The sequence below is a fragment of the Brachyhypopomus gauderio genome, chromosome 3 (genome assembly GCF_052324685.1).
Source record: "Brachyhypopomus gauderio isolate BG-103 chromosome 3, BGAUD_0.2, whole genome shotgun sequence".
In the NCBI taxonomy this organism is placed as follows: domain Eukaryota; kingdom Metazoa; phylum Chordata; class Actinopteri; order Gymnotiformes; family Hypopomidae; genus Brachyhypopomus; species Brachyhypopomus gauderio.
Genome location: NC_135213.1, coordinates 24,153,930 through 24,168,929, shown reverse-complemented (window position 1 = coordinate 24,168,929; position 15,000 = coordinate 24,153,930). Strand labels below are relative to the sequence as shown.

Here is a 15,000-nt window from a genome sequence, read left to right as displayed (position 1 = left end):
ACGCACAGGCAGATAGAGTGAACAGGCACAGTCTCTGTTACTAGATATGCCATCAGTAAATACTACAGTCCATGTGTCTGTGGGTTCATGTGTGTCTGTCTGTGTCTGTGTTTGCCTGTATGTCCTTTTGTGTGTCTGCCTGCATGTACGTGTGCATCTGTGTGTGTTGTGTGTGTCTGTTTCTGCCTGTGTGTCCGTGTATCCATTTGTGTGTCTGCCTGTATCTGTGCCTGGTTGTGTGTATGTGTGTATCTGTGTGTGTAGTGAAGACTAAACTTGAGAGTTAGAGCTGGTCACTGGTCTACCCTCTTTTGCTATATTCAACCCCGGTGTGTCGGCCAGAACACCACTTGAGGCCAAAATGCATTCAACTCTTTATTCTTCAGTTCAAGGCAGGGATATGAATGTGAGGTGTGTGTTACAGGATGGCTGTGTATAGTGCAAATGTGTAGTTGTGTGTGTGGTTCTGAAAATACAAATACAGATATGAGATGTATAATCTCCATTTACAGATAACAAGCACAAATAGAATAAACAGTACAACTGGTGCCTTTGCACCCTCTGGTGGCGAATATATGCAATTGTCTTAATGACTTAATAACGCTGTACAACGAAATATGTAACTACTCATAACAGCGAAATAGTATGCTATGTAAATAGTTATAAGGTAACAAATATACAAACGTAAGGGTCGGACATAACACACACTGTAAAGAAACAAGTCATCGTAACTGAACTAACTTAATAATCACGTGCTAACCGCTAACAAGTTAGCTAAACCCGTGCGGTGAACTCAAAGCGCCGTGATCACACGAACGCAAACGTGATCATATTACATTACAACTACTACTACATTACATCCTCCGCCATCCAGAACAACAATAAACTTACATTAAGTCATGTACGCACGAACGATGCACTATATACAATCAAAATCCCTCGACGAACATCGCACAACGGGCTCCCCACAAAGACCAACTGAAACGAACTCGTCAACTGCCAGAGTGATGACGTCACGTCCAGCCAGTTAAATGGTTACGCTCCTGTAGGGCCTTTTGTACAGCCGCCCCCAAATGTATAGAATACATTTGCTTAAAAAACAAAAGGGCTCTATGGCTGCACACTGGTTGGAGCTGCGGGACTCTTCTCATCTTCATCAGACGGGAGAGCTGGAAGGAGGACCAGCCTGGCGACAGGTCGTGTGTATACTCTATCCTTTACCTGCACATCAGCCGATCTAATTCGTCCATCTGGACTAGGGTGGACCTTGATGACCCGTCCAATTGGCCACAGAGCTCTGGGGAGTTGGGGGTCGACAATCATGACTACAGAGTCCTCTGTTAGATCCGCTAGTGTAGAACGCCACTTCTGGCGTGACTGAAGACCAGGTAAGTATGAGCGGATGAAGCTCGACCAAAAGTGGTCTGCTAGTACCTGGGAGTGCCTCCAATGGCGGCGGCTCAGGAGCTCATCCTTAGGGTAAACCACCTGCGGGAGAGATCCATCTGGCCGCCCCATCAGGAGGACATTGGGTGTGACTGGATCAGGGTCTCTCGCATCAGAGGAAACGTAGCCCAGTGGCTTGGAGTTGAGGATGCCTTCAACCTCAAGTAGCACAGTCCGTAAGACCTCCTCTGAGACTGCCTGTGCGCCCACTGTAGTATAGAGAGCAGTCTTCACCGAACGTATCTCCCTCTCCCATGCACCCCCAAAGTGAGGTGCAGCTGGGGGGTTGAAATGAAACGAAATCATCTGCTTGGATAGTTGTTGTTGCAAGACTGGAGACAACGTTGTGAATGCTTCTCTAAGCTCTCTCTCACCTCCCCGGAAATTGGTCCCTTGGTCTGAGAACAGCTCTGCAGGTCTGCCTCTTCGTGCGATGAATCTCCGAAGAGCCATCAGAAATGAGTCAGTATCAATAGAGGTCAGGATGTCTAGATGCACAGCTCTAGTAGTCAGGCATTTAAAGACAATCCCCCATCTTTTCTCAGCCCGCCGCCCCACTTTGACCCCTAGTGGCCCGAAACAGTCCATTCCAGTGGAATAGAAGGCGGGCTTGAACAGACGAAGGCGGGCTGCAGGGAGGTCAGCCATCTTAGGCACAGCAGGTTTCGACTTCCACCGACGACAATCAGCACAGCTGCTCTGGAGACGGCGGATCGCCTCGCGTCCTCGCAGGATCCAGTAAGAGCGGCGGATCTCAGCGAGCACTCGTTCTGGACCTGGGTGTCGCAGACGTCGGTCAAAATCCTGGATCAGCAGCTTGGTTGTTGGATGTGCTGGCTCTAGGATGATTGGATGTAGGGTATTAAACTCTAGATGCTCCGATCTGCGAAGTCTCCCCCCCACGCGGATAAGCTCTACGCTTCCATCAAACTCGGGAGATAAAGCTATCAGTCGGCTGCTTTTGGGAATAGGTTTACCATCTCTCAGACGGTGGAATTCCTCTGGGAAGCTGCTCAGCTGGGCTCTGCTCAGGATAACTTGCTCCGCGTCGCGGTAATGTTCGGCCGTAGGTTGACTGCTCTTATCGCCCGTTCCACATAACTCTCGTGCAGTGCTCTCTAGGAGCTCCCCCCAGGTATGGAACTCGCTGTGGTCTGCATCTGAAGAGTTCAACACGGCAGAGGCAGTGCCGCAGGTTGTAGATCGACGGACCTCCGTGAGGTCATCTCCCAGCGCGGTAGTATGCTGCTCTGGCCATTGATCTGGACTCTGTAGAAGGAAGGATGGCCCTTGACTCCACCTATTGGCCTCTGCAAGCTGCTGCAGCGTCCTTCCCCTTGTGATGTCGTCGGCGGGATTCCTGGCTGAATCTACATACCGCCAGGCATGAGGATCTGTCAGGTCTTGGATCTCGGCAACTCGAGTGCCCACAAAGACCTTGAAACGGCAAGATTCAGACTTGAGCCATGTCAATACTGTGGTGGAATCTGACCACAGGACTGTTCTGTCTATGTTCAGGGTAAGCTCCCTTTGCACAATCTGAGAGAGTTGTGCACCTGTAAGTGCGGCACAAAGTTCTAGTCTGGGTATAGAAAGCAGTCGTTTGGGTGCAACTCTTGACCGGCCCAACAAGAATGACAGATAGGTCTGGCCTTGACCGTCAACAGTCCGTAGGTAGGCTACTGAGCCATAGGCTTGTTCTGAAGCGTCACAGAACACATGCACTTCTCGCTGGACATCAGATAGATCTGCATCCTTAGGTAAGTACGGCCGTGGCAAGACAACCAGAGGTAAAAACTGCAACTCTTCCTCCCAGTCCCTCCACTGCTGAAGGAGGTCAGGGGGTAAATTCGGGTCATCCCAGCCTCTGTGCTTGTCCCACAGGTGCCGGACTAACATCTTGGCTCGGGTGGTGTAGGGTAAGATGAACCCCAAAGGATCGTACTGACTGGCGAGCACCTTGTAGATATTACGCATAGTCGGGACGCCATAATGAACCGGACGGTGCTTGTAACCAAGGAGATCTTCCTGAAAGTTCCAACTAAGACCCAGGGTGGACTCGGGACTGTCAACCTTCTCGAGACTGAGCCAGAGTTCAGCACTGTTTGATCGGGCCTCTTCAGGCAGGTGACTAATAGCCCCGGGCTCATTGCTGGCCCACTGGCGCAAGTCAAATCCAGCTGACAACAGTAACGGTCTCAACTGATCAATGAGATGTCTAGCCTCAGTCACGGTCGGGAAGCTCTGCAGACAATTATCGACATAGAAGCATCTCTTGACTGAGGATCTTACCTCGTCCCCAGGCTGGCTGTTATCTGTAACATGTCGCTGCAGGGCAAATGTGGCGCAGCAAGGGCTGCACGTTGTGCCAAAGGGCAGTACTTGCCACTCATATACTGCTACAGGCTCATTCTGGGCTAAGTCACGCCATATGAAGCGTAGCAAGACGCGATCCTCAGGGAGTAGGCGGACTTGGTGAAACATACCTTTGATATCACCTGAGATGGCTGTGGCATGCTCGCGGAACCTCAGAAGGACCCCTAGCAAAGATGCTCCTAATGTTGGTCCAGGAAGTAAGTGTTCATTCAGGCTTTGCCCTTGGTACTGATAAGAACAGTTGAACACTAATCGGTTCTTGCCGTTATGACTGACCATGTGATGGGGAACATACCAGGCTTCCCCTTCCTCAGACAGCTGTTGAGTCTCGAGCTTCTTCACTGATCCTGCTTGAATCAGTTTTCCCATCTCTGCCTTGTAGGCACTGGCCCACTCAGGATCTCTAGACAATCTCCGTTCAACCCTCCTCAGGCATGGCATGACGGCGTCTTTAGTGGCCTGAAGGCAGGGCATGTTTGTATGACGGAGCAGCGGTGTGGCATAACGGAGGACACCATCCACATCCACACGTGAGGTTCGCATCTCAAGGAGGCTTACAGCCTCATGATCCTGTCTGGAGCGGGTGACCAGCTTATCACTTCTGAATGGCACCGTATCAACTTGCCATAATTTCTCCACATAGCCCATCAGCTCATTCACCTGAGTTGGTACCGATGTCACCAAGCACTGGTGTGGGCAAGCCGTCTGGTGTACCATACTAGCAGGCCCCTGTAACACCCAGCCCAACCTCGTACGAACTGCGGCAGGGCCTCCCGGAGGCCCCAACCGGACCGGCTCCATGGGAGTAATGAGATGTGGGTGGTCACTCCCGATGAGTAGAAGGGGTCTGACAGTCTTGAAGGGCTGTATTGGCAGACCAACCAAATGCTTGTATTTTCGCTGAAGTTGCTCCATGGGGTAGGTATGATCTGCTAGGTCGATGCGAGCTGCAGTGAATGCTCCTGTGATGCGATACTTCCGTTTCGGGTTGGCAGGAGAGGAGATCGAGAAAGACACTGATGCACCATGGAGAGTTTGCACATCCTGTCGTATGGTACGCAGTGATAGATCTTCTGGGGCGCCTTGCAGACTAAGCCTGTCTGTCGCAGCAGGCAGCAGCATTGTTCTCTCCGAGCCATCATCTAAGACAGCGAAAGTATCAAGTGTCTGGTTGCCGTGATGAATGAGAATGCGGACAACCTTTAGCAGGACTCTACTGCCTGCTGTGGGTCTATCGAGGTAGAGTACCTCAGTGGTTGAACTCTCGCTAGGTTTCTCCATTGCGGCAAGCTTGGCTGGTCCCTTCAATGACCTGGCGTTGACCTCATGAAGCACCTGTAGGTGTTTTCCCTGACACAGACCGCAAGCCTTCTTTAGGTTACACTGCGCTGCCTGATGCCGTCGTGCACATCTCCAGCATCTCCGGCTGGTCCTTATCCAGTCCGCTACTTGCGTTTTGGTAAGCTTAGATATCGCTGTACACTGACTGAGGTAATGCTCTGAACTGTCACAGAAGGGGCAATAGGGCTGGCTCTTCCCTTGCGAGAAAGCCTGCTTGGGTGGAGTGCTCTCCTTCTTCGTTGCTTCGCCAGCGCCATGCAGAACTGTGGCTGATCTCCTTCCCTGACGCGGCTCTAATCTAGGCCTCTGTCCTTCCCTGGTCCCCTTTGCAGGTAGCTGGCCATCAAAATCTTGGCACCAGGCCTCATAATTCAGCCATGCTGCAAGGTCAAGCAGGGTGTAGCTGGTCCCAGAGTGGTAGAACATGCGGCGGCGAAACTCTGCCCTCTGCTCGGTTGGTAGCTTACTAAGCAGTCGGGCCACATGTGAGCCACACTGTAACTCCACTTCTCCTTCTGGGCCTAGTGTTCGGAGCATGCCCACCAGTGACTGGATCTGAAGCGCAAACTTCTCAAAGGCAGCGGTGTCCCCACGTCTCACGTCTGGGGAGTCCATTACTGTAGCGATTCGCTTCAGTGCTACCTGATGGGGCTGGCCGAACTTGTCACTCAACGCTGCCATAGTGTCTGTGTAGGGCGTTGGGGAGTGCAAGTAGGCGTCTGCAATAAGCGTAGCCTCCTCCAGTTTCAGGTGATCTACCAGTACCTGATATTTGAATAGCTCAGTCCCATCAGCGGGCAAGAGGTTCTCCAATGCGATCTTCAGTCGAGCAAACTCACTAGGGTCTCGGTTTGTGAAGTTGGGTATGGTGGGACGAGGCCCTCTGTAAGATGTCTCCGCCACGGAGGAGCTGTGATGGAGGGACTGCGTGTGAAGAGGTGGCCGCGATCGGGCGGGAGCTGCAGGCTGTGGAACTGTCGACTGTCGTTCAAGACGTTGCGACCTCATCGGTAGAGTCCAGGAACTAGGAGGGGGTGCTGTGGTCCTGGTGCTTACTACCTGAGGCGAGTGAGTAGTTCCACGTGAATGGCGTCCTCCATCAGCGTTTGCGTTGCGAACTGGAGCTTGAGGAGATGTCTTCGCCTTAAGATGTATACTCTTGTCAGTTGCCTGAGCCTCCATCTTGAGGGCCTGAAGCTCTCTAATCATCTGGTCGAGGCGGTCCGTTAGCGGTTGGTCGCTAGATGGTTGCACTTCTTCTGAATTGTCTGGCCAGGAAGGCGGCGCAGGCCAGTCATCCTCCTCGATATCTGGTTCGCTCTTGCAGGATGGCCACATCTGTGCTGGGGTTGGGTCCTGTCTACTAACACAGGCGTCTTGTTTCAGTTGTGTGCTATGAAGAGGACTTTGGTCAGACTGGAAGTGACGAGCTGTATCTACAAGCTCCTTCATATCTGCTCTGATGGAGCGAAGTTCAGCTAGGTCAGATGAAATGCGCTGCTGTGATTGTCGGAGTAAGAGCCGTTCATGCTGAATCTCCTCCAGCTCTACTCTGATATCCTCTTCAGGCTGCCGAGAGAGAGAGTATGGATGTGGAGTAGAGTAATCTCGTGTCGCTCCCCTGTATACTTGATCTGAGCGTAGCTGAGATGCCCTCTGGTCTTCTGCTTCAAGCGTCAGACTGGTGCCAGGATAGCATGCATCTGCCTCTGTCCAATCCTCATCATATCCCACGGGCTGGTGGCGTGGTGAACCGTGAGTGTAGTTGAGGGTGGTCATCTTGGCCCTTCCCTCCTGATACGGATTCCGCCCGTCATCGTGTCCATGTCTGTGAGGATGATAACCGGCTAATGCTACCTCATAATCTTCATAGCGAGTTGGGAGCCGTAGACGCCGCTTGGGACGTACATCCTCTGCCTCGTGTTGTTGTACTGCATCCATCTTCAGGGGGTAAACACAGCTCTATCCGGCTCGAAGGACCATTAAATGTAGTGAAGACTAAACTTGAGAGTTAGAGCTGGTCACTGGTCTACCCTCTTTTGCTATATTCAACCCCGGTGTGTCGGCCAGAACACCACTTGAGGCCAAAATGCATTCAACTCTTTATTCTTCAGTTCAAGGCAGGGATATGAATGTGAGGTGTGTGTTACAGGATGGCTGTGTATAGTGCAAATGTGTAGTTGTGTGTGTGGTTCTGAAAATACAAATACAGATATGAGATGTATAATCTCCATTTACAGATAACAAGCACAAATAGAATAAACAGTACAACTGGTGCCTTTGCACCCTCTGGTGGCGAATATATGCAATTGTCTTAATGACTTAATAACGCTGTACAACGAAATATGTAACTACTCATAACAGCGAAATAGTATGCTATGTAAATAGTTATAAGGTAACAAATATACAAACGTAAGGGTCGGACATAACACACACTGTAAAGAAACAAGTCATCGTAACTGAACTAACTTAATAATCACGTGCTAACCGCTAACAAGTTAGCTAAACCCGTGCGGTGAACTCAAAGCGCCGTGATCACACGAACGCAAACGTGATCATATTACATTACAACTACTACTACATTACATCCTCCGCCATCCAGAACAACAATAAACTTACATTAAGTCATGTACGCACGAACGATGCACTATATACAATCAAAATCCCTCGACGAACATCGCACAACGGGCTCCCCACAAAGACCAACTGAAACGAACTCGTCAACTGCCAGAGTGATGACGTCACGTCCAGCCAGTTAAATGGTTACGCTCCTGTAGGGCCTTTTGTACAGTGTGTGTCTGCCTGCCGGTTGGCATATTGCTGATGACTTTTTGATTTAATTATGGCATTTTTGCAGCCAATTAATCAACATAAAATGAAAAGGAAATTTGGTCCAGTTTTTCTAACAATGACGTTTAGTTTAAGGGTCAAGATGCAATCCATTTACCACAGAGTGAGTGGAGGGAGAGTGATATAGAGAGTGAGGAGAGAGAGTGAGTGGAGGAAGAGTGATGTAGAGAGTGAGGAGGGAGTGAGTGAAGGCAGAGTGATAGCCTAGCGCAGGACAGACAGGTCAGGTGAGAGAGAGAGAGAGAGAGAGAGAGAGAGAGAGAGAGAGAGAGAGAGAGAGAGAAGGAAGTGATGAAAAAACTAGGGGATGTTATAAAATGAAAGAGTGATGTAGAGAGTGAGGAGATTGAGTGAGTGGGAGGTGTTGTAGGGTGTGTGGAAAAATATATTTTAATTATTTGTTGAGGAGGCTCCACCATCATGAACCCTTTCAAGCAAAAATGGCGAGCAACAGCAAACAAAAAAGACAACTGGATAATTCCTCAAAAACAAGGTTACTGAACACAAAAATGTTGTCAGTATGATATGGCCATGATGTGTGATGCACTAAGTACACCAAACAAAAAATAAATAATAAATACATAATTTACATTATTATTTTAAATAATATAACATAATTCACTTGCCCTTTAGTGGGCAGCTATTTTCATTGAGTGCAACTATGTAGAGACCTTCACTAAACGGTGCTTGTAGAGTCAAAACTGATCGTTTACATGTAATTAATACAATTTAAGTTGTGTTACAATTACAAATAAGTTGTGTTACTTTCTTAAAGTACAAACACCTACAATCATGCTGCCTGCAAAGATTCCACTGGGCTGAACGTTTGCAGGGAATCACACAGTGTAATTTATAGTCAATCTGAACACGTGTGACACAAAAAATATGTCCAACTACTATGTAATTTCAATAAATGCACTTTTAGCTGAACAACAAAAAGAAAACAACATGTTAATATTAACACAAAAAAAAGTATTAACATTAACATTAATATTAACATGCCCTTATTTTTGTGTCGACAATCTTCAGTACATAATCATTCAGATGTGTATCATGATGTTACACTTCCATAGCGTTACGTTTTCAGGTGGATGTATTAGCTGGGAGGTTTGTGTCTGTTCTCCACTGGTGCTCTGCTCTGACTCTTACTTTGCATGATTTTATGATTTCTTGTCTGATTTCTAGGCTTTGCTGCTCATTGTCCACTTTCTGGGGAAGGCAGAACGGTGCAGGCCATTCCCATACGCTTCACCCAGAAAATACACGAGTGTCATCAGATTAACCATGCACTCAGATTAAAGCTGCACTCTAATCTCATGTCATTTGCAGATCCAATGTGGTGGAGCACACAATAACACAAAATAACACAAAATAACACACAATAACACAAAATAACACACAATAACACAAAATAACACACAATAACAGCTCTGGACACTGTACATTCACCTGCTGAGGACACTGTGCAAACAAGCAAAGATGATTTCACATATTAATCTCAATTAATAAACTGACAGAGACCCAGGAGACAGCTGCAGAGATGGGGAGGGGCAGAGATAGGGGCGGGGCAGAGATGGGGAGGGGCAGAGATAGGGGCGGGGCAGAGATGGGGGCGGGGCAGAGATGGGGCGGGGCCACAGCACAGCTTCTCACCCAGCAGCTCGTAGAGTGAGTTGAGGATGGACTTCCAGGCCTCTCCTGCTTCTCGACCGGCCACGTCCGCAAAATGAGCAGCACTGCTGTACACATGCAAGCGGTCGATACACTCCAGAACCAGGTTTATCATGCCCTATAGGAACACACACACACACACACATCATTTTTGTTTACAAGTGCTTGGTTGTAATGCACTCCAGGGGCTTTGAACTGCAAATCCATTGATTTAAATTGTCTTGGCAAACATATGTATATGTGAGTGTAACGAGTCGTGTTATTAGAGTGGTTATTGTTGAAGAGGTCTAAGAGTTGAAAAATGTGTTTTCATGTCAAGGGGCTTTTACAGTGATGGCAGCTAAAAGAGATTAGAGTGGAAAACGTAATGTAGGAGTATAAGAAGATACAATGCAGGGAAGCTCAGTTGAACAAACACACACACACACACACACTCTCTCTCTCTCTCTCTCTCTCTCTCTCTCTCTCTCTCTCGCACTCAAGCACTGGATTATACAGGAATGTCAAGTTGGTGTATCTTAAGATGCTAAAACTCTCAGGTGAAGTGTGTTAGATCTTCAGTACCAACCTCTTCTTGAAAAAGGTTCTGTCGGTTCTTCAGGGCGCGGAGACGGTTTTGTTTGTCCTCATGTTCTAGGTGTTCATCTGGAGGCTGGAAGTAGCCAATGAGATCTTGCAGACTCAGGCTGACCGATTCAATTGGCAGATCAAGCATAGAGGTCTTTCCCTTCTTGCTGAGAGTGTCCAGTCCCCTGGAAATAGTGGAGAGAGAGACTAGCACTGAAGAAATATTTATTTATAAATGATATAACAATGGTGCGAATGTCCGTATGCGCACAGTGTGTGTGTATCCACGTTAGTGTGCATGTGTTACCTGATGAAGCGGTTGAACAGGAACACGGTACTACGAATGACCCTGGCAGTGCGAGACTCCTCGTGTTGCGACCGAGAGAGTGTTAAACCATCATCCATATGGCCCTCATGGTGCATTATAGCCTGAACACAGAGCAAAATGTGAGCACCACCCACACACACACACATATAAGTGGTGCATATACAATTCTTTACATTCTACCCGCTCATACTCGCACACCCCCCCCAGTATATGTAATATTAAACACAGAAAAAAGATCTCTGACCCATTCACACACACACACACACACCATTGTGTGACCACAGACGCCATCTTTGTGGCTTGGGGGGAAGATGGGGGGGTGTGTCCATTCAGAAGTAGCAGGAATAACGAGTGGGCATGGTTAACATCTTCCTAATGACAGCGCCTCGCTAAATCTGCTCTAAGCTGTCCTCATATGAAAGGAACTATTAAGCTAAGCTAATAGTGTCAGGAAGGCTACATCCGTCCTAACTAGCGCCCGCAAGACGCTTTCTCTTCTGCAGACCTGAGCAGAGCTGACATCAATGGGCACACACGTCAGCAGGAACTAAAGCCAACGGGGACAAACGTCAAACGTCAGGGACGAACGTCAGATCCCATGTATTCACGTTAGGAAGAACTTCAATGAAGCAGAGCAGTGGGCCCAAACATGGAGGGTTCAATTAACGACGTGAGAACGTGAGAGGTTCTCTTAGGCAAGATTCTCCGAATTGTTTCCAAATGGCTCTGTCAAGTCAGCTAAGGTAATGTAGGTCATTGTTGAAATCATGAAGGTGAAGCAGTGAAACGGGGCCCGGTTGGGCATATAAAAGCACACCCACCTTCCTCTGGACTCCGCCCATGCGAGCACACTTGGCATCCACTGATTGGTAGGTGAGCCAGAGCCCGGTGTCCACATGCTGGATATAGCAGACCGAGTCACCGTACTTTATGTCAGGGACACCCATACCATCCACCTCCTTCCTCAGCCCAAAGTCAAGCTTCTCCTGCAGTCAAAGAGAGCAACAGACAGTCAGAGCACTAGTTAGTCAGGGAGAGGTAGTGATTAGTCTTTGAGGGGTGTGGTTTGTCAGGTAGGACACATGACACTCGATATGCAGCTCTGTGTACAGGGTGCCAGGTCTTCACTTGTCTTCACTGCAAACACTTTGTGTATTCCCATATCACATTTAGTAAATGGCACACTTGACATCTTAATGTATTCATGGTCCAGTGTTGGCATGTGGCGAGTCCAGACACACAGGCTACTCTGAGACCTGCCAACAATACCACAATGCTTGTGACTACTGGCTGATCTGAGACCAGCCACACACAGTTCACAGTAGCACTTGCACACTTACTGGCTGATCTGAGACCAGCCACACTTAGTACATGGCAGTGCATGCACTCTCAGTGGCCAGTCAGGGCTGATGAAGCAGAAACATTAACTCCCACAATGTCACAAGCACACACCCCAGAGGGAGTTGATGCAGAGAACCTCTCCTGCTTTCTCACACCTCTCTCCCTCTCTCAATCTCTCTCTCTATCTCTCCTTCATGCACTCTCTCCCTGACACACACACACACCTTTCACTACTCAGTCCTCGGTTTCTCACTGTATTTCTCTCTTTCCCTCCCATCACCCCTTTCCGAACTCCTTAAACATTTCAGTATATAAAGCAGCTGAGATATCAAAGTCAGACTGGTGTGTTGGCTGGTGTTTAATATCACGGCGGGTTGGTGCAGGCCCACCTTCGACGAGCGGAAGCAGAAGGCTGTGGACTTGACGTCCGCCTTCTCCTTGTCCATCAGCACCAGGCCTTTGTCGTCCAGCAGGCTGAGGTACTTCCCTGTGGTCACATGACGCAGGCGGAATGGCTGACCCCAGCGAGTATGACTACCACTCCAGCTGTGGAAACACACATCTCAGTGCATTACAGCAGAACTGGGGGCTCCACACACATCTAATGCACGTCGACCACCATCTGGCTATATGGGGAGACTATGTTTCTGTGATCCGTGAATTAAAACTGACCTTCATGGCCACCGACCTAAATCCTGTCTGGGGGGCTTTGAGCAAACTGCCCTGCAGAATGTAATTAGACTCATCGTGGATGTCCAAATTTGAAGGTTTACACTTCTCAGAGTGCAAGATTTCTCTCCAGACATAATAGTGTGCAACTCCAGCAAAGAGCCAAGCCCTGGGAGCACGAGAGTGAGGCGGGGACTGGGGTGTGTAACCCCAGTGCACCCTGTCCTGGCAAAATATGTGCTGCTTAGACTGGAGTGGAGAGCAGGTGCAGAGTCAGTGATGGCTGGAACGTCACCGATACGCGTCTCAGTGGACGCAGTGAGTAAGAGAGAGATCATCGCAAACTGCAGCATGTTAACATGTATAGGTATGACTGTAACCTGAGTCGACAGCCTCTTCTATGAGTCTGGTTTGAGACACTCACGCAACTCTGAGCGTCTCCAGCCTCCAGAGTGAGCGGGCATGTGTAGACACAGCACCTCCTTCATAGTGTACAGACCTAGGGCAAAGACAAGAGGGCACAGGTAGGGCGCAAACAGCACACAGGTAGGGCGCAGTTACCGCACAGATGGGGCAGAGGTAGGGTGTAGGCTGGGCGTAGGTAGGGTGGAAGTGTAACATCAAACGTAGTGACAGTGGAGTTTGATGTTAACCTGGATATGGGCATTGTGCAAAATATTACTGAACAGGATGGAGAAAGACAGTGTGTCCATTACTGAACATGAGGGAGAGAGACAGTGTGTCCATTACTGAACAGGAGGGAGAGAGACCGTGTGTCCATTACTGAACATGAGGGAGAGAGATCGTGTGTCCATTACTGAACATGAGGGAGAGAGATCGTGTGTCCATTACTGAACATGAGGGAGAGAGATCGTGTGTCCATTACTGAACATGAGGGAGAGAGACCGTGTGTCCATTACTGAACAGGAGGGAGAGAGACCGTGTGTCCATTACTGAACATGAGGGAGAGAGACCGTGTGTCCATTACTGAACAGGAGGGAGAGAGACTGTGTGTCCATTACTGAACAGGAGGGAGAGAGACCGTGTGTCCATTACTGAACAGGAGGGAGAGAGACCGTGTGTCCATTACTGAACAGGAGGGAGAGAGACCGTGTGTCCATTACTGAACAGGAGGGAGAGAGACCGTGTGTCCATTACTGAACAGGAGGGAGAGAGACCGTGTGTCCATTACTGAACAGGAGGGAGAGAGACCGTGTGTCCATTACTGAACAGGAGGGAGAGAGACCGTGTGTCCATTACTGAACAGGAGGGAGAGAGACCGTGCAGGGCTGCAGTCTACAGCTCCTATGCTTTAGAGCTAAACCAGGATCTGGAAGTATCTGATGAATCCTACACACACCGAACCACTAAAGCAACACAACTCTCCTATATGAGAGATCACAGAACCGCTGCCTTTACCAAACCAGCGAGGTCACCAACGGCAGGGAGTGATTCTGTCCCCACAGGGCCTTTTGAGAGGAGAACACAGGTTTACACTGGGAACCTCAATGGGCTCTTTTTCACTGATTACAGTGAAGGACATACACCCACAGATATACACACAGCCCTACACCCACAAATCCACACACATCCACAGCCATATAATCACATATACATGCCTACACTCACAAAAATATAGAAATACACACACCCACACGAAGATAGGAATACATACACAGAGAGGGAACACTTACAAAAGAAGCCCTCCCCACACAATAGCTGCTTACGCATCACTTCACGGGTTACATAAACCTGTGAAATGAAAGAGCCAGAGAAACGCAGGGGAGGGAGAGGAGGAGGGGAGGGAGGGAGAGAAGGGAGAAGGGAGGAGGGAGGGAGAGGAGGAGAGGGAGAGGAGGAGGGGAGGGAGGGAGAGAGGGGAGAAGGGAGGAGGGAGGGAGGGAGCGAAGGGAGGAGGGAGGGAGAGGAGGAGAGGGAGAGGAGTGAAGGAGCAGAGGGAGGAGGGGAGGAGGCAGGGAGAAGAGGAGGGGGAGAGGAGTGAGGGAGGGAGAAAGCGGAGGGAGGAGGGAGGGAGAGGAAGATGGAGGTAGGGGAGGAGGGGGGAGCAAGCACCCAACACTCCACCTGTCTCACTTCCTTCATCTGTCTTCCAGCCTCAGACTCACAAAGCTCAGTCAGCACTGAGTGGAGAGAGCAGCAGAGTTGAAAGGGGGGTGTGGAGGTGCAGCTTAAACGTCCATGACAGTCTGTCCACCTTCCCTGCCATGAACCAAGACGTCACTCGGAAGGGCCTGAGCACCAGTTTCTTTGAAGCTGCTTTGTGAAAATGTCTTTTGCAAAAACAACGACACAAACAGCGTAACAGTCAGGGGTCGTACAGCCTCCTGTCTCAGGAGCTGCTGGTCATTGGTCTCCACTGCAGGATAAACCTTCACATGGCAAATATTCAC

The 15,000-nt window shown here is 49.2% G+C and overlaps 2 protein-coding genes across 10 annotated transcripts in view; both read right to left on the bottom strand.

Moving 5' to 3' along the window:
• The window catches only part of ryr2a (ryanodine receptor 2a (cardiac)), a 188,237-nt gene that overhangs the window by 92,139 nt on the left and 81,098 nt on the right, over positions 1-15,000 (bottom strand). For all 9 annotated transcript variants that reach the window (XM_077000565.1, XM_077000568.1, XM_077000567.1 and 6 more), the window contains 6 exons: positions 13,014-13,088; positions 12,310-12,466; positions 11,401-11,565; positions 10,559-10,680; positions 10,253-10,436; positions 9,667-9,802 (listed from right to left, as the gene is read on the bottom strand). In XM_077000565.1, coding sequence (XP_076856680.1) covers positions 9,667-9,802; positions 10,253-10,436; positions 10,559-10,680; positions 11,401-11,565; positions 12,310-12,466; positions 13,014-13,088 — 839 coding nt within the window. The remainder of the gene's footprint in view (positions 1-9,666; positions 9,803-10,252; positions 10,437-10,558; positions 10,681-11,400; positions 11,566-12,309; positions 12,467-13,013; positions 13,089-15,000) is intronic.
• On the bottom strand, positions 363-9,620 carry LOC143510810 (uncharacterized). Its single transcript, XM_077000575.1, has 2 exons — positions 892-9,620; positions 363-466 (listed from the first exon to the last, which is right to left on the bottom strand). The coding sequence occupies exon 1, from the start codon at positions 7,102-7,104 to the stop codon at positions 1,111-1,113; it is 5,994 nt and encodes a 1,997-aa protein (XP_076856690.1). The 5' UTR covers positions 7,105-9,620; the 3' UTR covers positions 363-466; positions 892-1,110.

Bases quoted from the DNA above. Each gene is read 5' to 3' on its own strand.
- LOC143510810 (XM_077000575.1), bottom strand. From the start codon at position 7,104: ATGGATGCAGTACAACAACACGAGGCAGAGGATGTACGTCCCAAGCGG.